The following is a 27,975-nucleotide window of genomic DNA, read 5'->3' on the forward strand; positions in this document are numbered from 1 at the left end:
CAACATTGTTAATGGAAAATAAGATACCTGAAAATCATGACTTCGTTAAGAATATATATATATATATATTCTTATCAAAGTATTATATTCAAACTATAAACACAGGAAATGCACCCCAAAAATCTGAGGGTCAAATAAATGCAGCTATGTGTCTCCTTTCCTTCAACTTAAACTAAAAGGGATAGCAGTTTTGAGAGCAGAAGCAGGTAGGTGTATGGAGGGGCTGCACAGTCTATTTCCTTCCAGCACTTTGTCAACTCAAAAGCACCCCAAACATGCTTCCCGCCCTGCGGAAAACATACAAGGTCCTTTTTCTCTGAGAATGAGCAAACAGGTTGGGGTGAAAAAGCAAAAGTGAGGTCTTGAGCAAATGAACAGCCAGAGGGGAAAGAGTAAAATACTCTCTCCTTGCTGCAATATTCAATGCTGTTTTTAATTAAGAAAACACTAGAGGGGAAGAGTCATATGACTGCATATCACACCTAATTTGGTTCAGATTTCAGTTTTATGGGGAAATAAGCTGCAGACAATCTGGCAATAATTATTCATCTGAGGTTAATTGGGAGAGTGTGATAAATGGCAGACAATGAACAAAAGTTATTCTTCAGGGCAGTTTTCTTGCATAAGGATTTATCAACCAGTCATATGAAAAAGTCTGGAGTGCTATACTATATTCATCTAAGAGCTCTGTGATATTCAACAACTATTGATTAGCCAAGTACAGTGCTTTTTAGGGGTACTCTCATTTTTCTACTTCTATTGAAATACTGCCCCTCAATGAGGCCAAACTTAGATTCACAAAATGTTTAGGGGTATGCTTTTTCCAAAGGCTGACACCTATTGTTTGGTTTCAACCTGCTCTCTTCTGCACAATTGTTTCTGCATCAGTACATAGTGAGATACCTGTATAACTGAATTGTTTCACTATGTAAAACTAATGCAACTGTGACCATCAAGTTCTAGAAAAGCCTTAATATATCTGGCTTATTACATGATAGGAAAATTAGTCATTCATTCTCTTCTGAGGGACTCTTCCTAGGGTTGCCATATTTCAACCTTTGGGGGGGGGGAGTTGTTGAGTTTTGTTATTATTATTTGCCAAAGTTGTTGAGCTATTTTTAAGAATTTTTGCCAAAATCTACACTTCTGACATGGGTTGCCCGGACACTGATTCTGACTGCCATATTCCAGCTAAGTCCGGGAAATTCCAGACGTATGTCAGCCCTATCTTCACTCAATAATTATTTGTGTGTTGGAATCAAGTTTGCAGATTCTTTGCATGAAATTGTTCAAACAAAAGTTTGTATAGAGCTACAAATAGATCATAAAAAATAATTGGGAAATTTTACTGAATCAAAGTGATCCGGGCACATATGAAGCCATTCTTGAGACTAGCTCAATAGGTGAATATCCATTGAAAAGAACTAATTTATGGTAACATCAATGTGTTAAAAAATAGTCATGAAAACTGGCTCTGGTTATGCAATATGGCTTTTGTGGTTAGTCTGATTAAATGTTTCCAGGTAATATTTGAGGAAATGAAAATTATATTAACCTATACCAGGAATAGAACCCTCTATTTACAGGTACACACTGCAACAACAAAGGGCGAATGAGCACCATGTGTTCTATGAAAACCTATTACCTCTTCCTGAGAAGTATAGCTTTAGATAAAAAGAAAATCCATTTTTGAAGATATGAAGAATGGAGCTTATTAAACTGCAAGGAATCTGACCTCTTTTTTTTAAAGCAGGTCAGACGTCATACTGAAAACCTATTACAGCAAAGGAAACCAATTACAGAACTTAAAGTTTAGGACCCTTAATAATGAATTACCTGTGGAATCCAGGCCATGTAACAAGGGAGCACAGACGACACACTGGGAGAATCATGCTGGTTTTCAGAAAGTCGATTTCCATCAAAACTACAACCTTCCAATTGAAGGCCACTGATCTGTCGTGGAAACACATAAAATATTCAAATGTGTTAGGGACTGAAAATGTGAGTAGTGATCGTGTTATATCTTAGCATAGGCTAAAGCAGTTCTCTGAATGGTTCCTGTAAATAACAAAAATCAGCTGAAAATAGTACGCAACAGGGTAGGAAGTGTGTTTACAAAGTATGTTCTAGAATAAAGGGCACTTCCTATGTTTTGGATACAAATTCTTTATTATTGCTAGAGAAAAAAAATCAGTCTAAGTCAGTACTTGTGTCAGTGGCAAGTGTCAGGGCACTAGAGTAATGGAAATAGAGCAGCAAGAGCCAAATAAACATTAACAATGTCATATAGAGAGGAGAAAACAACTGCTCAAATAGGCATGGCTTTCCATTGAGAGGTTTGACATTCACTTTCAAAGAACGAATTCAGTTACTGCATGTTTTCTGCAAGTCATTGAAATGTTTGCCGCTCTACTATGTGTAGAAATAATGCACAAGGGGAATGAATAAAAGAAACATTAAATGTATGGGGGGGGGGGAACTGTACAAGGTCTGCTGCTCACTTTATTTTTTCTATTGTGAACAAATCTGGCACTATATAATTCTAGGGGTGATGTGTTTTGAAAGCTTGATTTTCGCAATTAATTACTGAAGCAGCACATACAATTTCTGAATGAAGTTTCTTATCCCTACATTTAGGGGAAGCTATTTTTTGCTGAAATTAATAATAAAGTAAATTATATTTTGTTGTCGTTGGCATTCTCAGCTCCATATTTTTTAATCAATTTTCAAAAGTGATGTATATATTAAAAAAATTGTTACCACTTGCCACTGTTACAGAGCTCAGTTCAATGGAAGTGATGCACATGCCCCCAAAACTGTGTATCACTGAAAGGGAGCACATTTAATAAGAGGTCCCTCAAACCTACTAGATCCCCAGTTGTTTGTTCCAAGGATGCTCTGCTCCCCAGAGTGATTGCTGAACATGAGATTTTCCCTGTGACAAATGAACCACCTTGATGCATGCCTAATTAATCCTATGGACTCTGTGTCATGTCAAATGCAGGTAAACACCTCAAATTCAGCTATTAATTATCTTGTGCGAATAATGAGCTATCTCCAGCAAACATGCTGCTCTAATTAAAATAAGCAACCTTGTTTGTATTTCCTTAGAAATCCAAGGTCAATCCCTGTAGCATACATAGTCTTAAAGCATAATCTTGACTGGTGAAGTCACCTTTTGTGACTGTGGTGGGAAATGTAATTGCTATTACTCATGGTAGCTCATTAACTGCACTTTTTGTTCTTCCGTGTCACCTGTGCTTATCCCAGAAATGAATTAGATGACCTTGCAAATTTACGTTAAATGTCAGCTGATAAATCAATTCTCTCTCTTGCACTCCCAAGTTGTACAGCTTTTTTGAACCTATCCAGAAAGCGATCCCATGCCTCTCCTTTTCAAGATACTTTGACCCCATGACCTACTGGGGGGGGGGGAAGCCTTCTATCCCCTACCTGAGCTTTAGCTAGCATCACTCCCTTTATCTCTCACTCTTGTATACCCGTGAAGTTGGATAAGGCCAGTCAAGGCCCACAATATGGAAGGCTGTGGTGGAGATAACTGAAGACAAAGAACTGTAGAGTTGGAAGGGACTACAAAGGTCATCCAATCCAAGCCCCTTGGATCTTTCACCCAATGTGGGGCTCGAACCCACAACCTTGCGATTAAGAGTCTCATGCTTTAGCAGCTGAGCTATACTCCAGAATACAGGGGGAGTTAGTTAACTCTCTGTTCTGAAAAGAAACCCCTTCCCACCCAAATCAGCAGTAAACCTCCAAACCCAGCCACAACAAGGCTCCAGCGGTAACAGTGAAATCTCAAGAAACTGATTCTTAGTATTCATTCTTCTTAATATTCATTTATGAGACAGGTAGCCACTGTGTCCCAACCCTCTCACTTCTTTCTGCCTTTCATATTTCATGAGTCTTAGGCACCTACAGCTCCTGGGAGAGCTGAAAACCAACTATTTGCATGTGAACGTTTCCTCCTCTTGGTTTATTTAGTATCTTTTTGCTTATGTTGGGTTTAAACATCCACCTTATAATCCCTTATACGGCATGTCTTTTCCTATCTCTGTTGGGAATTGTTTTGGGCAGATAGTCTGCATAATTGTAACCACTAATCATGCCATTGTATTTTCAGTATTTGTGCTTCCATCCATAAGAACTATTCTTTTACTCTGTCAACCATTTTGTGTAAAAAAAAACATGTTTAAATGTAATAACTGTGTTGTTCTTGTAATTCCCTGTGCAGGCAAGGAAATATAGATATTTATTGGTCTTTGCTATATTCCCCTGCCATATCTCACTGCAAAACCTCATTGCTTTGCCGGGGGAGAGGGGAGGCGTCCTTGATTCCCAGGGAAATTTTGTGCCACTAGTCCTTGTATGAGGACTGGTGCCACCCAGGACAAATAATGCAGCAGTTTTGCCTTGACTGCTGGGAGTTGGGAACATGGAATGGCAGGGAAGAGGTTATCTCTTCCTGCTGCCTATTTTGATGCACAGGCAGGCGGAGAGAGGACAGAAATGAGGGAGAAAGAGCTCACCCCTTATCTTTCCTCCTACGATCCAAAGGAAGGAATGACATGCAGCACTAATAGAAAAATAAAATACTGTTGTGCCTTAAGTAGCAATGCAGCCTTCATTATCATTATTAGATAAATTTGCTCACACACATCAAGCTTCACTTTATTTCAAACAAATGTGTAAGCTGGCAGATTGCGAAGAATCTCTGATTTTCAGGGTTCAAGTTCTCCGCAGCAGGAACTGAATGATCATTAAGTGCGACCACAACTCAACTGGAAAGCCACCAGGAAGGCACAACCCTGCTTCTCTTTAGTTTATACAGAGCCAAGTGTCTGTATGGTTTTAATATGTGTGTGTATAAGCAGCACATCTGATAAAGGTAAAGGTAAAGGGACCCCTGACCATGAGGTCCAGTCGTGACCGACTCTGGGGTTGCGCGCTCATCTCGCATTATTGGCTGAGGGAGCCGGCGTATAGCTTCCGGTCATGTGGCCAGCATGACAAAGCTGCTTCTGGCAAACCAGAGCAGCACATGGAAACGCCGTTTACCTTCCCGCTGTAGCGGTTCCTATTTATCTACTTGCATTTTGACGTGCTTTCGAACTGCTAGGTTGGCAGGAGCTGGGACCAAGCAACGGGAGCTCACCCCGTCACAGGGATTCGAACCGCCGACCTTCTGATCAGCAAGCCCTAGGCTCAGTGATTTAACCACAGCGCCACCTGGGTCCAGCACATCTGATAGATGTTTGCAAAACTTGAAGACATAACTTAGAATAAAGGTTAAGGTACCCCTGACCGTTGGGTCCAGTTGCGGACGACTCTGGGGTTGCGGTGCTCATCTCTCTCTATAGGCCGAGGGAGTTGGCGTTTGCCCGCAGACAGCTTCCAGGTCATGTGGCCAGCATGACTAAGCCACTTCTGGCGAACCAGAGCAGCACATGGAAATACCGTTTACCTTCCCGCTGGAGGTACCTATTTATCTACTTGCACTTTGATGTGCTTTCGAACTGCTAGGTGGGCAGGAGCTGGGACCGAACAATGGGAGCTTACCCCGTCACGGGGATTCGAACCGCCAACCTTCTGATCGGCATGACCTGGGCTCTGTGGTTTAGACCACAGCGCCATCTGCATCCCTGAGTTGCAAAACTTGAAGACATAACTTAGGATATATTTTCTCTAAAGTCTTTATATTCTGTTTTAACTGAATTCATGCTACTGCTAAAATGTCATTGGGAAGATCTCTTTATTTTTCATTTCCCATTGAATTAAAATTATCACAAAAGGCATCTATTTCCATATGGGCATGAGATGTGTCAGGGTAGAGTCTCTGTCCAAGTAATTCTAAATGTCATTAAAAAGATATAATTATGTACAAATTGACTCTGAATCAAGAATTCCTCATAGCCTTAGTGGGAAGGAACTGTTACCCTAATCATGCCTTGAGGTTATCTGGTGAATTAATTATCCATTTCAGGGTTGGAAATCCCCCTGGACCAAGCTGTAAACTTGGTTCAGGTACCTGACTAAAGAGCACCTGCACTTCAAATTGCCTTTCAGAGAGGATCCCAAAATTGTTAGGTGACCTTTACAGATACACTTGAAAACCGTATCAGAAGTCTGAATGTCTGAAAAAATGCATTTGTAATTGTTGGCAATCCTCTCCCAGATTTATGATCTGCAAGTCCTAGCCTTCATTAAGCCACAACAAATGCCTTTGCTCCTGTCAACTGGTCTTTTTCTTAATCAGTTCATTTCTAATCTAAACACCCTCTTGTTATGCATGCCGTGCTGTCCCCCTCCCCGAGGGCTCTGTCAGTCCTTGGAAGTGTTATTTCTGCCTCAAGGTGATGACTTCTGCCAGGCTTCTCTTGGCACCAGGACTAACAGTTGCTGAAGTGACAAGCTTACCTTTCTGCAATACTCCACATGTTACAGCCAGCAGTGATCAGTGGGGAGGCACAGGCAGGGCAGCACTGCACCCCTGGCCTCCCAATATTGAGTGCTGGTGCTGCTAACCGAGAAGGGTGGGGCATGGGAAGCTCATGGGAACCAATCAGATGTTCCTGCTGTTGCATCCACACCACATTGAGCTCCCTGTGCCCCATCCCTCCCGCTTTTAGTAAGCAGCAGCGATGCTCAGTGTTGGGAAGACAGGGGGTGCAACACCATCAAGCTGGCTACTGCTGCCTATAGAAAGCACCATGTACTGCAGAACCACTCTAAGATGAAAGCATCTTAAAGGAACGGAATTTGGTTTGTATGCTACAGCTGTGGATTCTAGTAACATTTTTGTGACCCCCATACTCAGCTTTTAGAATAATTTATTCTGGATACCTGCATGTTTGTCTTCCAGAAGTGGTAAAAACTGTTATTGGCTTTTGGTTCCCATAGAAAATAAGAGTGTGTCTAAGGCAGGGGTCCCCAAACTAATGCCTGGGGGCCAGATGCGGCCCAATCGCCTTCTCAATCCGGCCCGCGGATGGCCCGCGAATCAGCATGTTTTTACATGAGTAGAATGTGTCCTTTTATTTAAAATGCATCTCTGGGTTATTTGTGGGGCATAGGAATCTGTTCATTCCCCCCCCCCCAAAAAAAAATATAGTCCGGCCCCCAACATGGTCTGAGGGACAGTGGACCAGCCCCCTGCTGAAAAAGTTTGCTGACCCCTGGTCTAGGGTAATTAGGTAACCCATCACATGTTGGGGGACTGGGTGGGCTATATGTTCAATAGAACAAATGAAGGGACATTTCAATTGGCTTTCATAGAATTTCATGGAAGCTTCAGTGAATGAGAAAAACATGAACATGCAGAATACCTGAACTTGGAGCTTTGCTGCTCGTATCTGACCTTTCCAGGATGCTGTAAATTTTAGGCTGTCTACTGAACAGCCCATCACCCTAGAAGAGAGAAATAAGATGAAAACCTAAATGATGTATTTCACAAGAGCATAAGAAATTTAAAATAACAGATTCATCTGCTGAGTAAGGGAGTTGGATTTTTTTTTTATTAAAAAAGGAGCAAGAGAAAATACAGCATTCTGTAAAAACAAAATATTTCTGGCAATGAAAAATAAGGTAGTATTTTTTCAAACAATATTGTTTCAATCTGAATAAGAATTTAAGAGCTAAAAAAACCTACATACTGTAGTAATTTCTGAAGAAGCAAAATCTCTTATTTCCTAGACTATGAATTCCTAATTTACATACCTATGTTTAAGATAACATTTTCCGCACAAAACATGTTCTGTCTCCACAAAACATTCCCCTTAGAGCTGTCTTCATGTTCTGGCTCTAAAGAGTAGAAATGTTGGGACTTAACCAAGAAACCGCTAGCAGAAAATGTGGAAACCTGGCCTACGCACTAATGGAGCTACTGCTGCCAGGCAAGGGAATTCCAATCACAGGCACAAAAGTATCCACATGTTTCTGTTTTAACCATTGCCTTGATTGGTAAGCGGATGCTTTCAGGGCTGCACTGTCTGAACAATCCTACCGGTACCTTTTGTTGTTGTTGTTGTTGGCTGCATCCCCATATATCATATGAGCTTTGGCTCCTTTAGGACAGTCTGTCTTTGCTTCTTGTGTTTCAGCTCTTGTCTTGTACTGGTGATGCTATACTGCAGTGGTTTTCAACCAGTGTGCCGTGGCACCCTAGGGTGCCTTGAATGATGGTCAGGGGTGCTGCGGGCAGCACTGGCAACTGTCCCTCTTTCCTCCCCTCCTTCCTCTTATGCCCTCTCGTGCCTCTGCCTCCCAAAAGCTTGCATGGCTGTTTGTTGCAGCATCCCTGGCTACAAGCTCCCCAGGCAAATGGTGCCTCTGGGGTTGGCCAGGGGGTGCTTCTCAGGCCCCTTGTGGGGCAGTGTGAAGAGGCACCTCTCTTTGGGGTCAGAGACCAGGGCGGTAGCTGCAGCTGCCCAGAGGACTCCTAAGGAGAGGGGAGGCTGAGGGAACACTCCACAAGGGAGGGTGTTCGCAAAAGGGCGAGGGGCTGCCAGCTATGCAGGCAAGAGGTGACATAACTGGGCTCCTGAGCCCCACAGGGGTGCCGCAGAAAAAAAATGTAATTGGTCAAGGGAACTGTGGACTCAGAAAGGTTGAAAACCTCTGCTCTACCAGATCAAACTAAACAACTATTTGGCCCAGCATCCTGTTTTTCACAATGGTCAACTACTGTGCAAAGTCTTGCTCTCCCAGTACTTTCCTTCTTTAAAACATTCTCTCCCAAAGTTTTTTTTTTAAAAGGGCGCTTGCTGCGTGCAGATGAGTGTCCACATATAGCTAGTACTTAAGAACTAAGCATTATTAAAAGATTCTTAAAAGATGAGTGCAGCATATAGTTAATACTTAAGAAGTAAGTGTTCTTAAAAGTTTATTTACACTTACAGATTAATAGATTTCACTGAAATGAATGGAATTTACTTTCAAGTAAGCCTGGCTACTGTCCCCACTACGCCGCTGAAACACTCATTTTTCAGGGCTTCTTGAGTAACATCCACTTATTTCAGTTCAGCTGGTTGAGCCAGGATAAGGAAGTTATGCCAGCATACTCTGGCTGTGTTGGGAACTGGCCAGTAGAGCTGCAGATCTGCTGGATCCTAATTTGATCATTCTGGCGGGTTTTGAATTTGGGTTGCTCCCTAAAATAACACAGACGCTGCTGCCAGAAAGAAGTCCTTATTGGAGAGAAAGTTATGCTGCAGGTCTGCACATCATCAGGCCAAGGATGCCAAATGTAGACCTCTAGCAATGTATTGTGGTCAAATTGATGCTTTGATATACCTCCTCAATTCCTGCTCCTGCTTTTACAATGCCAGGAGATCAAGGTTTCTCAACTTACCTTACATGTCATTAGGCTTGGTGGCTAACAAGTTATACATGATTGCTATATTGGTTTTTCACCTGATTATTTAATTTAGGAAGTTTATATCCTGTTTGTTTATTTACATTTTTAGAAACACTACTCAAGGTGGCCCACATTAAATTTTAACGCAAAATGTATAATATCTTTAAGATATATCTAAAACAGAGTCCATAAAAGAAGATAAAAACCACAGGTTTCTAAGGCAATTAATTAAAAGCCTCTCTAAATAGAAAAAGGTCATAACAAGAGGGCAGGAGAGAGACAGAGAGGGGGCCAACTGGGCTCCATGCAGAAGAGAATGTTTTGGATTGCTACCATTTAGTATTTTCCTGGAAAGAAAGGCAAACAGGAGGCAGTAAAAGGAAAGCAAAGGTGTTAAGAGATTCATAAAATGGCAACCAATTCACCTACCTTGCGGTCTCTTGTCGTAAGGCATTTAGAAATGTGTCAGGGTGGAAGAGTTCTGAGAGGTCGAGGGTATCTGAGAGCAAGATCTGCTTTTCTGCTTTACTCACCCAATTCTATAAAGGTAACAATATTGCACATTAATTGGGGGAAAACACCTAGTTTACTGTTGTAAATGGTCTTGAATCTTGAACACATTTGCACACCAATCCTCTATACATTATACAGTGGTACCTCGACTTACAAACGACTCGACAACCGAATTTTTCGACTTACGAATGGGGCAAATGGCCGCACGCTTACGAATTTATTGACATCCGAACGGAAACCGCGACGGTTTTAGATAGGGATTTCTTGACTTACGAATTTTTAGATGGCGTTGCTTTGACTTATGAATTTTTCCTTTCCAGTGCATTCCTATGGGAAATCGCGTTTCCAATGGCGCTTTTCGACTTACGAATTTTTTGACCTACGAAGGTGCCTTCGGAACGGATTAAATTCGTAAGTCGAGGCACCACTCTATGCTTATATGTCCCACTGACATCAATGCATATAACCAAGGCCAGGACTGTAGTTTTGGGTGCAAATGATAAATGCACTTTGAACTTGATTTTAGTGTGATTGAGGTCCAGGAAAGGTGAAGTTGATGCACAACATGACTAGGTTTTTTTTACTCATATGGCAGCTCCCAGCTCAGGGAGTGAGAAATTCATGTACAATGAGAATGGGGGTGCCTTGTTATCCTAAAAACAAACAAACAACCCCATTCAGGAAAATGTCAGGAGGTAAGTGAATGCCATGGGAAGTCACCCCTTCTACAGCAGACTGCAAAAGAAAAGAGACTTAACTTGAATTGTGTTTTCCATTCAAGCAAACATAGTCTCCATACAAATGCTATTAATCCCCTAAATTGGATCGTTCAATTTATTTATTTTGACATTTATACTTAATCTTTCTATGATAAAATCAAATTCAAGGCAGCTTAAAATGAATATATAAATCACACAAAATTAAAGTGATTGTGAGAACTGTGGATTGCATCTGCTAGGAAAAGACTCTTCCATTTTCTGTTCTCAGAAAGAATCTGACTATCCTGGTATGTAAGTGAACCCTCAAGTGAAAATTTGGTGCTTGAGAAAGAAGCTTACGATGTAAGAGTGGTCTTGGAAACTAGAAGGTCCTGATATGTGACAATTGTCTAAACAAAAAGAAATAGTGAAGTCTCATTTCTACTAAAGGGGTGTTACTAATGTCCTAGGGGCAGATTTATGAGTGGGAGAATCCTGAACTACATGATGTTTGATGTCATTTGCCTTCTTGGGGAGAGAAACACAGGAACATTGAGTCTGCATCCTTCTTGACAATGTCAAAGGATTTACTTTGGGATATCCATCCTGGATTATTTTTTAAATGAAGTTAAGCTTTTTAGCTCTAAAAATGGCTTATTTGTTCCTGATCTTCTTCAGAGAAGGCAGACTGTAGGATTTATGGAATGATAGAGTGGGCTCACTATGTCATATCTATAAGGTAAAAGGAAGTATAGAAATCTTCTAGTATTATCTGGAAATGATTGTTTCCACATTGACACAAAAAATAGTTTTATGAAAAGAAGAACAGTCTTGTTTGATGAATGGGACTTATGAGATACAAGCTGTGAACTGGCCCACAAATTCAAATTCGCTTCCTGGGCTTGTCTGTTTTCTCTGTATGTCTCCCTTCTTAGTAAACAATATGTCACAAAGAACATTAATCTCTTCTCAAATGAATACTCTACTGCATATAACAATATTTACTATGATTCTGAGTAAGCCTTATAGTTACCACCCATAAATTAGTTCACAGATTACACTGAATTTTATAAACAGCTACCGGGAATCATAATGCATATGCACCACTAAACATTATAGAAACATAGTACCCCACATAAATTTTGCATGTGAAATGAAAGTTGGTGAATTATGGCAACAATGGTCACAATATATTATGAAATAAAATAGCTGAAGTGCCACACAGCTTTCATAAATACGTATCATTATCACACTCACATATCCTGTAACAGACATTTTCCTTCAGCTCAACACAATGCATTGGACAATAAGAGGCCCATTAGTTATAATTTTTGGATTTTGAAGTGCAATATTTATCATAAAAGTGAAATCCACATATGCCGTGCATCAGAATAAAGGGACCATGAAATTCTCAGTCATAAAATGAAATCTCACAACCAACCAAAATACAACTACAGTGGAACCTCAATTTACGAACACCTCGGTTTACGGATTTTCGGTTTACGAACACCGCGGACCCATCTGGAACGGATTAATTCACTTTCCATTACTTTCGATGGGAAAGTTCGCTTCAGTTTATGAACGCTTCAGTTTATGAACAGACTTCCGGAACCAATTACACCCATGCTTTGGGTTAAGTACGCTTCAGGTTGAGCACTCCGCGGACCCGTCTGGAACGGATTAATCCACTTTCCATTACTTTCAATTGGAAAGTTCGCTTCAGTTTATGAATGCTTCAGTTTATGAACAGACTTCCGGAACCAATTGTGTTCATAAACCGAGGTACGACTGTAATTCATTTTCTGAAATCTATCCTTATCCAAAATACATTGGATGGGTTCAGACGTTCAGTAAAAAAACTGATAGAGAACATGTGAGTGTCCTCTGACCTCATATTTTTTGTTCCTTTTTCTTCCAGGACAATATGGATGAACTTCACATTCATGAGAAGTTCATGCATCCCACTGTTTCAATGAACGGAGCCCTCCTTGCTATAGTCATATATCACATGTGCTTAAAGGAAGAGGACCAAGACTGGGGCTCTTCTTTATACCCTCATATGGATTTCTTCTTCCTTTACGCTTTGCACTCTTTCATAAAAACAGCCCTCAAGTCCCCAAACTATAACTACTTAACCATCTCTGCGGTTTCTACGCTGAGCAATGCATGTTCTGCTCAGCAAAGAAGCACGGAATTCCCTGGTGCAGGTAGCACCTTGCATGGAAGTGTCTGGAACCTTTTAGGCTAGTGCCTTCAGGATATCCTTCTCAATGGCTCACTAGTTGGCTCTGGTCACCTCCATCTTTTGTAGGAGCTGCCTGATTCATGTGACGTGGAGAGCTAGCTAGCTTCATATATATATATATATATATAATCTATTTTTCAAAAAATATTGCTAGTTTTATAGCACTGAGTCATAGTTGAAAAAGCCACTGAAGCAATAATATCACTAAATTAATTGTAATCTGCTTTTTTGTCCTGGTCAAAATATGTTGCTGTGGTCTTTCTGTCAGACACAGCCATTTAATCAGGTGACCTTTAAATGTGTCACAACACAGATTATGAATGTTCATCCCTGACAATTAAGAGTGATATGATTTTGTACCCCTTTTCTATATTCATTAGTTGTACACTGGGCATCTCTGCATGCTCCTTTCAATGATTTAACAACAGATCCTTTTATAGCATGGCCATAATTGCAATTCCCCATTAGAAAAACAGCATTTTGTAAATTGTTCAGTATCTAAGTGGTCATGGGAATCATTTTGTAATTTGTTTTTAATAAATTCATTTTAGTAGTGCCTTCAAAAACATTTAATTCAGTTCCTCAAGAAAGTTATGGGCAAGCAGTTATATTCAATAAAATTATAATTATAAGAGACTGCAATGTTTGACAATCACATGTAGTCTGAAGTAATCACTCCTAATTTGGTGTTTAATAAAATCTGTGAGCTTGGCTGGGAGGTTGATATTTAAATACACAAACTTTTTAACATCACTATATTTTAGTTTAATGCTGGAATCTTTCTTTTTAATATTAAAATTTTAAAATTAAAATTATTAGACAGTTACATTCAATGCAGAATTCATTGTGAACTCTTCCTATTTTGGATTGCATTGAAATGAACAAGAGATTATATAAAAAAGCTAGAGCAAAGGTGTTGAAATTTCTGGTTGAATTATTCCACAGTGCGTTTGTAAATGTCAGAAAATCTACACAGATAGTGCCTGGCCAAGAGGGCAACCAATCAGATGGGAACGACACATCACATTGGTCCACCATGCGATTTAAGTATTCACATGCATAGTGCTGTGGGATACTGTTACAAGAAAGAACTCCAGTGTTACTAGAACTGAAGGAAAATGAGGGATTAGAACTGACCTCAAGTGAGGCAGCAGCTTTTGGAATTGGGAATACGTATCCTAGTCCTGGTTCTGGACATAATAAACTAGCCTGTCCTCTCTTGCTAGGCTTAAGCACATACAGAACACACATGGTTTTGTGACAGGAATCTTCTCCATCCTCATCATGGCATAGCTGTACTGCGCTAGGGTGCTGGAGGCAAGGTGAGAAGGCAAAACTTTTGTAGCATTGTAAGAGAGATTGTTTCCATAGAATTGCTGGTGGAAACGAAGATTTAGTTCTAAAATGCAGAAATTTGTAAGGTACATTGTAAGGTCCTCCTTTTCCAGCTAGAGAGTGGTGCTTGCCTTCCTGGACTAGGGGAGGGGCCACTGCATGCGATACATCTTCTCCCCTTAAGGAGAAAATGATTCTTTCCATTCCAGTTTTGGAATTCTGGGGAACTACCCAAAAATTCTGAGCCAGCTTTTTGTGGGTCCTTCTATTACATCATTGTCTTGACTGTAGAGCAGAGAAGGGGCAGGGTTGGCATTAGGGCTACAGCAGCTGCCGTATTAGAGTCTTGATATTAAGTAAGCTAGTTTCCTATCCCCGTCCCCACCCGAATAAGTGTCTCTAACTAGGAAGAGGGAAGGATGTACAATTCAAGACTTAAGAAAACTATAGTCAGGATGTAGGAGGGATCACAGAAGCTTTGTGCCCAAGAGGCGGGGATAATCTGGGTACCCAGGAAGCCTCTCCTCTGCTCCCCTCTCCCAGCTGCCCTGTGGAATCAGAATATTAAATCAGTCTTCAACAAGGAAGAGGTGCTATTCCCAGTAGCAGAGACTGCACTCTGAATGCCAGAGACAGAACAGTGTAAATAATTCCCTTGGCGATGCAAATTTGGCTAAAATAACTACCAGGAACTAGCACACACAAAACATTATTGTCACAAAGCTTCCTCAAGGTTTAACAAGGTTTCATGCCTGTGGAGTGGCCTAATGTATCTAATAATCCTTAGCAATATGACAGGCTGAGATGTTAATTTGCGAGTGCATTCTTCATCTCATTATGTGTTCCCAAGGGTAAAGTCATTTTATATGAAAGAATGAAATTAAAACACTCTTTATTATAGAACTTCCTAATGCAATATGCATCACCTACAGACAATTCAAGGGAGCCTATTAAGGAAATGAATTTTGGAGCTGGCAATAATAACCTTTTGACTACAATATCTGTCATGGGATGTGCTAAGGTTGGATCTTCATAGAAGTTCCGAGAGCCGCCGTCGAGGTATTTTGTAGTACCAAAGGGAATGCTTGCATACAAATTCACCACAGCTTCTAGATGAGTCAGATTTAATATAACCATCTTCTTCAGTAAGAATGAAAAATGTTATCTGACTTTCAAAAACCATGACCAGAGTTTTGCACATTTACTCCAACGTGCACTTTCATTTTTCTAAACAAAAGCTAAAATGTTTCTTCATATTTGTTAGTTTTCTTGGGAAACTATCCATTAAGTATTTAGAATACCCTAGACATGAGTTACTTTTTCAAATTAAATTACCTTTAAATGACTTTTTCCTGCCTCAAGCAACCAGAAGAACACAACCCCACACGCTGGTGTCCTAGTGCCCACTGAAAAATGGACACCTGTCAAATCATATTATTCCTATCCTTATAACTTTATGCCAGCTTTTGAAGTAGAGTAAGCCATATTATGAGAGCTGATTTGGCAGCTCTCATGGAAGTGAGAGCTGGACCATAAAGAAGGCTGATCCCCGAACTGATGCTTTTGAATTATGGTGCTGGAGGAGACTCTCGAGAGTCCCATGGAAAATCAAACCTATCCATCCTGAAGTAAATCAGCCCTGAGTGCCCACTAGAAGGACAGATCCTGAAGCTGAGGTGCCAATACTTTGGCCACCTCATGAGAAGAGAAGACTCCCTAGAAAAGACCCTGATATTGGGAAAGATTGAGGGCACAAGGAGAAGGGGACGACAGAGGATGAGATGGTTGGACAGTGTTCTTGAAGTCTGACCAAACTGCGGGAGGCAGTGGAAGACAGGAGTGCCTGGCATGCTATGGTCCATGGGGTCATGAAGAGTCGGACATGACTGAATGACTAAACAACGACAAAAGCCATATTAACTTAGTGGAGAGCAAAAGCCATCTCTTTGTGTTCTGCTTGTGCTTCCATGGTGAAATATAGAAATCAGAGTAACTTCCAAGCCTAGTGACAGCTTCTTTCTTCTTCTTCCTCTTTGGCGATCACTTGGTGACAGCACACCACCAGCAAACCATCAACTCCTGAGAGGGAGAGCATAGTTCATAGGACAGGGCAGGGGACTATATCATTCTGGCTTTGTGTAGTGTAAACTTAAATCACAGAACCATTACAGGACTCCAGGCACAAACACCCAACACAACCCCAACACCATTCCTGAAACTATGGGTGCAAGGACAATATATCCATGTAAAAGCTTGGAAACCTTTAGTCACAGGGGTTCATACTACTTCAAGACCAGATTACAGTGGTACCTCCAGTTGCAGACGAGATCCGTTCTGGAGGTCCGGTTGAATCCCAAGGTTTCCGCAATCTGAGGACCGCTTCTGCGCACGTGCCGGTAGACCGCTTCTGTGCATGCACGTGCAGAGAAACCCGGTCAAATACTTCCGGATTTGCTGCTTTTGCATCCTGAAGTTTACATAACCAGAAGGTTATGTAACCAGAGGTACTACTGTACTGCAATGTGTTCTATGCAAGGCTTCACTTATGCTTGATCTGGAAGCTGCAATTAGTGTAGAATACTGCAGCACAGTTGCTGGGAGGAGTGACACCCTCTCAATGCCTGTGTTCAGAGACCTGCACTGGTTGCCAATTTGCTACCAGGTATTATTAGTATATAAAGCCCTGAACGACTTGCAACCTGTCTACCTCAACTCGATGATTTGTGGAACTGACACTGTTACAGATGCCCAATAGTACTTGTAATATTTTGGTGTGGCAGCACCTACAATTTGGAACTTCCTGCCTCTTGACAGCAGGCAGGCACCTGTTTTTTTGGCACATGCTCGATTTTTTATGTTCTACAGATGTGTAGAACATATATTTTAATCTGGAGTTGTTGTTTTTAGCGTATCACTGATTTTCATTATTATTTGGATGTTTTAAACACCCAACTGTTGTTAATGGTTTGTATTGATAATTTTATTGTTCTATTCTTTTTGTAAACCACTTTGAGGTTTTTTACAATCAAGTGTTATATAAATTTAATGACATGTGTGTGTTGTTTTTTTTAAAAAAAGCAAGTGAAGTGGGAATTTATGCTACAAGGTATAAACTCTACAAGTCTATGATTCTAGTCAGTTCTATGAAATAGGTTCCACATCTTCCGCTCCCCCACCTTGCTATATGTGAAAGTGTTATGTAGACAAAACTGTATTTGTGGAACACTCCAATACAAGCTACCTAGAGATTGTCTTTAATAAAAGAAAGGTAGGTATGAATATGAAATATAAATAGAACACACGTGAACTTTACTTTTTATTATTAAAATTCTGAATCTTAGAGAAATATTAAATTGTACCTGGAGAGCATGTGCTCGTGCTACAACAGCTCTGAGATATTGCAAAGGATCTTCTGGGCCTTCCCATTTGCTCTGCCATGTTAAGGGGCACTGAAAGAAGAAGATAATAATTGCAGGCGTTGCTGAGCTTTGTGAGTCACACAAGAACCTAACTGAAGATTAAAACTTGCACTTATCTAAATTAGTTGGCTTTGGTTCAAGCTTGCCATATTTACAGACTAAAGATGTATTATGTACGAGAATTTAAAAGAAGACCTTACCTTCTGGTTTAGCAAAGCACTTGCTAGTTGTTGTACTTCTGAGCTCAACAATGAGGTTCCTCTGATGACTTTACTGAGAGCAGCGAGAGACAGATGAATACTCTGAACCAAGCGAATGGCATTGAACTGTTCAAGAATAATGAATGAAAGGATTGGAGATCCTTGACGCTCAGAAGGAGGGGACACCTTCTGATGAATCAGATTTGAATTCTAAAAGGGGAAAAAATGTTATTCAGTGGGGTGCCACAGGGTATTATTTTGTCCCTAATGCTACTCAACATATATATGAAGCTGTTGGGACTCGTCACTAGGGGGTTTGGAACATCAGTGATACCAAATTCTATTTCTCCATTACATTGGAGTCAGGAGAACCTGTACGAGCCTTGGTCTGGTGCCTGGATGCATTGCTGGACTGGATGGGGGTCAACAAACTGAGCTTGAATCCTGGAAAGATGGAGAATGTGTGAGTGGGTTGTTCTTGTGTCCAGGAGAACACAGGACTGCCGGTTCTGGATGGGGTGGCACTCTCTCTAAAGGAGCAGGTACACATTGTGAAGGTACTCCTTGGCACATCTCTGTGAGTGGCGTCCAATGTGACCCACGTGGCCAAGAGTGCCTTTTACCAGCTCTGGCTTGTACACCATCTATAACCATTCTTGTAACGTGACAGCCTGACCACAGAAGTGCATGCGTTGGTACCCTCAAGCCTTGATTACCGTAACATGTTTTATGTGTCATGCCTTGCATCTCGTCCAAAAGCTGCATCTAGTGCAGAATGCACGAGCAGCAAATAGTCACTGAATAATGCTCCTGTGCATTATGAGCAGACTGTGTTTGTTTTCTGAGGCAGGTCAATTATGAAATTCAGTTTTATTCCTAGCTAAAAGCCTGCCTACACACACACACACACAGAGAGAGAGAGAGAGAGAGAGAGAGAGAGAGAGACAGACAGACAGACAGACAGACAGACAGACAGACAGACAGACAGACAGACAAATATATCAGGAAGTAAACAATGTTTTTAATAGACTATAACAAGTTAATTATACTTGATGAACCTGAAACCCATATTTTGGGGAAACATCTGATGCTGTAGTTTAAATGCAACTAATTAGTGCTTCCTCTTCAATAATCAATGTTCTTAAATCCTCAGAACTTTGCAAATTGCTCAGCTAAAGCCATTAGCAGAAGATTACTTCAGATACAATTTTCTGTTTCCTGATTTTCCCCAAAATCAAGCTTTGAAATCATAGTATATGTAATGGAAAAAAGCTACACAGACTTTACATAAATTATATATTTACAACATTAAATTTTCTTTTTTGATACTTGTACAATAAGATTAGTCATTTTTATCAGCTGGTTTTGAGTAGGTTCTGATGATATGCCAACCTGACGTGTGTTTAAAAAAAGCTATTTACACAAGTGAGTGAGTGTGTGCCTCTCTTTCAGCATTCAGGCCAATGCCTGTGATGGCACTGAGACAACTGGCAAGCACTCAGCACTTATTTTAAATTTTATAAAACTACATTTTATTTAGGTAATTAATAAAACCATGGGAAAGTATGTTCAGAGATTTCTTGGTTTGACTCACAAACCAAGGAGGATCAAAACATTTATGTATATGGCAAAAGGTTACATTAAAGCAAGCTCTTCTCAGATTTTAATTAGAGACAGATAACATACATATGATTTTACCTATCTATTTTTTTAATGTAGCCTGATTCCTTTGTGGAAAGAAAGTTACAATTGAACATGCCGAACTATTTCACAATGGACTAATTCTTGCTATATGCGTACAAGTGTGCTGAACTAAATTTCATAAGAGCACAGAGGCTGACTTAGTTGGAATTTTAATTCAATAAGTAGGAAAAAAGTTATCAATCACATTTACTGTATGGCAGAGCAGTGACAATACTTTCATCGCCTGCCAGTTTTTACCAAGAAGTTGCTTCAGAAAATGGCCTGACGGCTGCAACTGATTCAGGTGGCTTTTCATGGGCTTCATTTACCACTCTCTTTCCAGTCACCATTGTCAAAAGAAAGGGAAATAAATAGGAAAGCTCCTCCAGAATTTATTTTGACAATGTTGGCACACCACATTATTCTTGTTGTCAGCTGCGCTGTTTCCACATTCATATAGTGAGTTTCTTCACCACCAATCCATGTCACTGATAACTACTAGTGGGGGAAATCACTGCACAATGGCTCACACAGTGGGTCCTACTAAATGTTAAGGCCATGGGATGGGAAATTCATCATGGTGATGCCAATTATTACATATATTTAGGTGTCAGGTAAAAACATTCTTCTTCTGCCAGGCCTTTGGCTAATTCAATGATCTATGGCCTTTTAAACTATGTATGGGTTATTTTTTATCTGTTATTATGGTATGCATTTTTATATTGTAAACTGCCCTGTGATCTTTGGGTGAAGGACTGTATAGGAATATAATTAATTAGAAACTGTATAAAATTATAATAATAATAGTAATAATAATAATAATAATAATAATAATAATAATCATCATCATCATCATCATCATCTGTGTGGATCTAGTCCAGATTCAGTTATCATGTACTCATTTCTAGTGATAAAAGCTAAAAGAGGTCTACATAGACACAAACATCCAAACTTCACAACAGCTCTGCATTCCATGTCTGGTTTCAAAATTATCCTATTCATGAACTTTTCTTGAAAACAGCACAGATGATCTGTGACTGCCACACTGTGTCTTCACTGACTACATACTACAAAAGGATAGAAGGCTTAGTGGTCAAATCATTTTTTTTGTGATCAGCATCAACTCTAGGATTGCCATATTTCAAACAGTGAAAATCCGGACAGAAAAGGTGAGCTTTTTTTGGCTTGCCCAAAGTTGTGCAGAAGGGTTTGCTGGGGAGTTCCTGCAGTTCAGTGGCACTTAGAATGCCTCTATATTACCAATTGCAGAATATAAGCAGATATTTATATTGCCACACCCCAGTGCCTGTGATTCAGTTAAGAGGTAGAGCTTTTTCTCTGACAGCATGATCAGAGACAAAGATGGTGACTAAATTTGTGGACCCTTGAAAAATCCTCACAAACTGTTGCAGAGACTCCTAGTAACAGTATCATGCAAATTACTTTTGTGGGGCTACATCAGTTTGGGTATCTCGTGCTCAAAATAGGGAAATAATACTTGTAGAGAAACTTTGAAATGATGTGGTTCCACTTTAGTGCAGTACAATGAAAGTAATTTAGTTTATTGACTACAGAACTATATCCCAAGCATTACAAACATATGCACCATTCATTATTATTATTATAATAAAAAGTTTTAAAATGGCTACGCTTTGCAGAACTGTTCATTATAATATTTAGTAACAAAAATTCTGTAGTTTAGTGAGCCGTGGAGAGATGTCAAGTTTTCATAATTTTCATAGTGAAATATATTTTAAATATACATTAACGTATACTAAAGAGAACTATTAAAATTATTTCAAGTCTGCAATGTTTCCTCACTTAAAAATTAAAGTATTTCAAAATTAATTATAATTTTGAGGGGCAAAAATTGCACTTAATGCTGATTAGTATTCTTAACTGAGTTATTTTTAATTTAAAATGACCATCAGAAAGAAATGTGTCTATAGCTAATCCTATTGATTTAAATAAAATATAAAATGTAGTGACTAATTATGTAGATAAAAACTGGAAAGTGATTCACCCAAATGAATTTGGAAAGAGGAGTCTATTTTAAAATATTCATAATTTTTCAGGTATGAAAGTATAATTTTCGGTTGGCAGTTTCTACTATCTGAACCAGGAGGATAATAATTATGGTCCTTACTTGAGCAGATCCGCATACATATCCCCCAACTAATGGTTTTCAGAGTCGGTTTTGACAGTGCCAACAGTCAACCTGGATGATTTCCAAGCAATGACTGAAAATGTCCAAGCCCAGAGCATCAACTCACAACTGAGATATTTGGCTACAACAGATAAAAGCTGCAACGCTGGCTTAAGAAAGGGAGCACCACAATAATTCTTTTCAGATGTTACCCATATGCATTTACTGAATGCGCAAAGGGGAAGGAAGATCATCTACAGAGGTGTGCTAAAAGCTGGATTCAAGTCAAATGCTGCATGTGCTGGTCAACACTCATGCGAGCATTTCCACACACGGATGCTATTGGCTTCATCCAATTCACTGCTTATTTGTTTAAATTTATATTTCCCGCTCACAGCAATGACTTAAGGTTGATACTGAAAGGGACATAATTCAAATTGTGGCTTTGGAATAAGCTCAAGTAACTTCATGTCAGCTGTATAAAACTAACATGTTTTACGTTAGTGCCATCGTCACTATTGTCTCCTAAACGTACAGATTTCTCATCCATTCTCACTCCACTGATCTAATTATTGTACCCACTTTTAAAACAATATACAAAGAATACATGTAATATTCAAACAGATGATGAAAATCAAAACAAATTTTCATAAACTAGTATATATTGCAGAATTTATTTTAGTCAACATTTAACAAGGACCTGCAAATTCCTTGAATATGCCACAATTGTACAGAAAATAGAATTGACCCATACAGAAAAGAAACTTTTTTTAAAAATCTAGTCCTTAGCCAGGTATAATTTTTGCATTAAGTTTTCTACCAATACTCAGAATCGTACATAACTTGAATTACTGGTTGTCTAAAGTGGCTCACTAAATCTTTCCAGAATCTTGAAATGATGAGACATGCTGCCATCAATATGTGGGTTGAAAGGTCTTTACTTTTCAAGTTTTTATCCAACTCCTCAATTATATTAAGCAGTGCCACTTCTGGAGATATCCTCACTACAGTACCTGTGAGGTGATATTACCGGTACTTGTCTCTTGAAAAATTTGTACCGAAAAGAAGTCTACCTTACAACCCGCAGCCACATTCTTTTCTCCGAAAGAAAAAAAAAAGTTCTATCAGTTGAAAGGAATCTTTGGCTCCAACAAAATATTATCTGAAATCCATGTTGTACTGGAATTCCCTTTTTGTGGAATGCCCATCTTTCAAATGATTGATATAGACATTTTACCTAGACTGTTCTATTGAAAGTAATACTGAAATCTTTACCAACAAATGACCCTCTTACCTGATTAAGCTTCTTCCATAGATTGAGGACTGGAGAGAGCTCATTAGACCAGATTTCCCTGTCAAATTTGCAGCCAGCAGTTACAGACCTGCTCAAGATCCGAAGCTGTGAAATTACCTGCGAGATAAAAAGATAATATGACAGTGTGTGAACACTTAGACAATTCTCTAGTAAGGTTATGGGTGAGTCAAATAAACAGAATTGTCTTCCGGAGGTCGGGGTGGAATCAAGCACTTCAAATCCGACTCAAGGCTGCAGTACCCTAACCATGTATATTCATGATGGCATTGCAACTGTAGCAATCATAAATATGTGCAGGATTGAATCACATATTATTGAAATCCTTGTGATATGGTAGGAGAAGGAAGCAAGCATACAGTGTCTTGCATCTTGCTGCTATCACTATTGAGACACAGATGCTGGCATTTTGGGGGGCCTATAGAGGCAGGCAACTGTAAGAATGCCATGCACACACCTCACGGGCCTGTCTTGCAATAACCTCGCTAGAGGCTCTGGTGAAAGGGGGGGGGATCTTTCCAACAAGGAATATTTAAAAACCAGCTCCATTTATTAGTTTTGACCTTAGCAAGAAATCAGTATTTTATCTTTTTTTAAAAAATTCAATTGGGATTTTTGGAAGTTTAAGTGGGATAGTTTCATTTTACTTCACCCTTGCTGGAATAAATAAATATCTATGAATTGTTATGCGTTTTCGCCCCACAGCAATACAGTAGCATTGCCTATACTGACATTTATTTATCTTATCGGGCTGCCTGTAACAGAGCTGTCAGGGTAGCTCCCAAGAAGAAATGAAACAATTTTAAATTCAAGATCAATAAAATAGCAGAATGTTTATTTTCTGTTTACATGTTATTTAAAATGGTTGTTTCTTCTAAGATTTTAAAACCACCGTGTAGTTCTGTTTTGCTTGGCCACACAGAACTTCTTAAATAAAAAAACATTAATCTTTCTCTAGGGCAAACTATTTAGTTGTTAAATAGTCAGAATTATCCACTTAAAGTCCACTAGTGCATTTTTGATTGATTTTCTAATCTTGAAAAATGTGTGATGATGCACTGTTTCATTTTCTTTGTTTGTCTGATAAATTATGTACTGTTGTTTGGTTCAGTGAAAGCAAATTAAAATAATTTATCAGACTTGCTAGAACATGAAGCCTCACTAGTTGGTAGTCTGTGGAAGTATTATTTTAACTTTTATAATTGTTGCTATCGATTAATTTGCTAAACATTGAAGAAAACAAATTCAAGCTTTAAAAGGAACATAGACACAAATGGAGATATTTTTTTTAACATTTCCATTCTCAAACTAGATACAAAAGATTTTGAATTTTGATGGAAATGCATCACTTAACTTATTGGGAATGTTTTGTTCCCTTGAAAATCCAAAATGCAACCTTGCTTTTCTACTAGATACACAGATTTATACTAAAATAAAAAAATTCCTTCAGTAGCACCTTAAAGACCAACTAAGTTTTTATTTTGGTATGAGCTTTCGTGTGCATGCACACTTCTTCAGATACAGTGAAATGGAAGTTTCCAGGCACTTATGTAGAGAAGGGGTGGGGAGGGGTGGGGATGGGGAGGGGGGATCACTCAGAAGGGTGGTGGAAATGGGTGATTGACTGACTGATAGCTGTTGATGACCGCAAACGACTGCAAATGGTTTTGCATGAAAAAGCAAGGGTTGAGATGGCTGAAGATCGCTTATCATGTATAATGAGATAAGAACCCGATATCTCTGTTCAAACCAGGTCCCTCCATGGTTTTGAGCTTGGTGATAAGTTGCAATTCAGCAACTTCTCTTTCCAGTCTATTTCTGAAATTCTTTTGTAGTAAGACAGCTACTTTGAGATCTTGTATAGAATGTCCTGGGAGATTGAAGTGTTCTCCTACTGGTTTTTCTGTCTTCTGGTTCCTGATGTCAGATTTATGTCCATTTATCCTTTGGCGTAGGGTTTGGCCTGTTTGTCCAATATAGAGAGCTGAAGGGCACTGTTGGCATTTGATGGCATACACAATGTTAGAGGATGAGCAATTAAATAGTCCTGAGATGGTATGTTGGATGTTGTTGGGGCCAGTAATGGTGTTGTCTGGGTGTATGTGGCAGCAAAGTTGGCATCTGGGTTTATTGCAGGCTCTGGTACCAGTGTCCATGTTAAGTCTGGTGGTTGTATTATTGTGGGTGAGGAGTTGTTTAAGATTGGGTGGCTGTCTGTAGGCAATGAAAGGTCTTCCTCCCAGAGCTTGAGAAAGGGAGCGGTCATTGTCCAGGAGAGGCTGTAGATCTCTGATGATGCGTTGTACTGTTTTAGCTTGGGAGCTGTATGTGATGACTAGTGGTGTTCTGTTATTTTCTTTTTTGGGTCTGTCTTGCAGCAGGTTCTCTCTAGGTATCTGTCTGGCTCTGTTGGTCTGTTGTTTAACTTAAACAACAGACCAACAGAGCCAGACAGATACCTAGAGAGAACCTGCTGCAAGACAGACCCAAAAAAGAAAATAACAGAACACCACTAGTCATCACATACAGCTCCCAAGCTAAAACAGTACAACGCATCATCAGAGATCTACAGCCTCTCCTGGACAATGACCGCTCCCTTTCTCAAGCTCTGGGAGGAAGACCTTTCATTGCCTACAGACAGCCACCCAATCTTAAACAACTCCTCACCCACAATAATACAACCACCAGACTTAACATGGACACTGGTACCAGAGCCTGCAATAAACCCAGATGCCAACTTTGCTGCCACATACACCCAGACAACACCATTACTGGCCCCAACAACATCCAACATACCATCTCAGGACTATTTAATTGCTCATCCTCTAACATTGTGTATGCCATCAAATGCCAACAGTGCCCTTCAGCTCTCTATATTGGACAAACAGGCCAAACCCTACGCCAAAGGATAAATGGACATAAATCTGACATCAGGAACCAGAAGACAGAAAAACCAGTAGGAGAACACTTCAATCTCCCAGGACATTCTATACAAGATCTCAAAGTAGCTGTCTTACTACAAAAGAATTTCAGAAATAGACTGGAAAGAGAAGTTGCTGAATTGCAACTTATCACCAAGCTCAAAACCATGGAGGGACCTGGTTTGAACAGAGATATCGGGTTCTTATCTCATTATACATGATAAGCGATCTTCAGCCATCTCAACCCTTGCTTTTTCATGCAAAACCATTTGCAGTCGTTTGCGGTCATCAACAGCTATCAGTCAGTCAATCACCCATTTCCACCACCCTTCTGAGTGATCCCCCCTCCCCATCCCCACCCCTCCCCACCCCTTCTCTACATAAGTGCCTGGAAACTTCCATTTCACTGTATCTGAAGAAGTGTGCATGCACACGAAAGCTCATACCAAAATAAAAACTTAGTTGGTCTTTAAGGTGCTACTGAAGGAATTTTTTTATTTTACTTCGATCCAGACCAACACGGCTACCTACCTGTAACCAGATTTATACTAAGCCATATACCGTATTTTTCCATGTATAAAACACCCCTGTGTATAAGACAACCCCTAATTTTTTGAGCCCCAAATTAAGAAATAAATATTTTAAACTTTCCATGTACTGTATAAGAAGACTCCCAATTTTAAACTTAATTTTTTTGGGGGGAAATATAGTCTTATACATGGAAAAATACAGTAATTAGATTCCCCCCCTCCTATTCCCTCCAACATATATATAGGATGACAAATGAGTATATTCTATTGCACTCATATTAGCCAAACTTATCTTTATCTGGTCTCTTAAGGGGAACAAAATGAAGGTGAAGACTAGTAATTATTTCTTTCAGAGACCAAAACAGAATAAAGTTTCTCACGCCCGTAGCTAACCAATAATGCAGTCTGTTTCTAAAGAAAAAAACCCATCAAACAAGCAAAGAAACCACCTTTGACTGAAGTTCTTGCAATCTAAACAACAATCTAAGTACTAGCAGAAAAAGTGCAGTGGAGTTCAAATGAGAATGCAAAGGGCAAGCTGGAAGCCTGGGAAGCAAACTTGGGGTTAGAAGGGCCTGAAATTGAAGAGGTACCTGCACAATGTTTCTTCTTAAGAAAAGTAGAGCCTTTTCCATGGCACAATGAAATGTTAGTGCTGAAAATCCTCTCTCATCCTGAACTTCATAATAGTATGTGACAGTCCTTGTTGGGAGATTCATTCCCCGTGAGTAGTCAGTCATGGGTTTGTTGTCTATCACATGACTGGGTATGTGTTTTGATTCCACAGAGTGGGAAGTGACTTAGACAGGATGTCTGTCTTATTGTGTCCCTGAAGTGGAACTGTTGTTCCTTTGTTCTTTCTCTTTGCTGTGTGCAGCTAGAGAGAGAGGGGGAGCCATGATGAAGAGCTCCACGTATGTTTATATGTAAATAAAATAGATTAGCCAAGATGCTGTGCTACTGAGTTCTGTTACGCTACTGCGCAAGCCTCTGCGTATCTGTGAAGTGTGTGCTGGTGTCTTCTGGCACCAGTCGCTGTGATGTTCGGGCTGGAGAATGCTTATACGATCGCCAAACGATCGCCCAGGAGGGGGAGAACATGCCAGCTAGGCATGTGTCTCTGCCAGGGTACTACTCGTAAGTAGGCCTTTTCCTGATAGCCCTAACAGTTATAGGAACCCACCTGAGTTAAATAATTCTACCTCACATTCTAGTTCATGGGTAGGCAACCTAAGGCCCGGGGGCCAGATCTGGCCCAATCGCCTTCTAAATCTGGCCCGTGGATGGTCCGGGAATCAGCGTGTTTTTACATGAGTAGAATGTGTCCTTTTATTTAAAATGCATCTCTGGGTTATTTGTGGGGCCTACGAATTTGCTAAAAAAAAATCCCAAAATATAGTCCGGCCCCCCACAAGGTCTGAGGGACAGTGGACCGGCCCCCTGCTGAAAAAGTTTGCTGACACCTAGTTCTTTCCCATCCATTAATGAACTAAGCCACTAGATGCAAAGGTTGTACACATGAATACAGAAAGGGTTGATTTTCACAAGAACTGTACAATTTAAAGGATAAAATCTAAACTGGAAAACAATACATGAACTA

General features: G+C 39.9%; 1 protein-coding gene across 3 annotated transcripts in view; it reads right to left on the bottom strand.

The window, feature by feature from the left end:
• DYNC2H1 (dynein cytoplasmic 2 heavy chain 1) overlaps positions 1-27,975 on the bottom strand; it is a 151,362-nt gene that overhangs the window by 2,942 nt on the left and 120,445 nt on the right. For all 3 annotated transcript variants that reach the window (XM_060273859.1, XM_060273857.1, XM_060273858.1), the window contains 6 exons: positions 22,907-23,023; positions 17,784-17,993; positions 17,524-17,613; positions 9,803-9,912; positions 7,344-7,425; positions 1,837-1,953 (listed from right to left, as the gene is read on the bottom strand). In XM_060273859.1, the coding sequence (XP_060129842.1) occupies positions 1,837-1,953; positions 7,344-7,425; positions 9,803-9,912; positions 17,524-17,613; positions 17,784-17,993; positions 22,907-23,023 (726 nt within the window). The remainder of the gene's footprint in view (positions 1-1,836; positions 1,954-7,343; positions 7,426-9,802; positions 9,913-17,523; positions 17,614-17,783; positions 17,994-22,906; positions 23,024-27,975) is intronic.

The sequence above is a fragment of the Zootoca vivipara genome, chromosome 4 (assembly GCF_963506605.1).
Source record: "Zootoca vivipara chromosome 4, rZooViv1.1, whole genome shotgun sequence".
Classification (NCBI taxonomy): domain Eukaryota; kingdom Metazoa; phylum Chordata; class Lepidosauria; order Squamata; family Lacertidae; genus Zootoca; species Zootoca vivipara.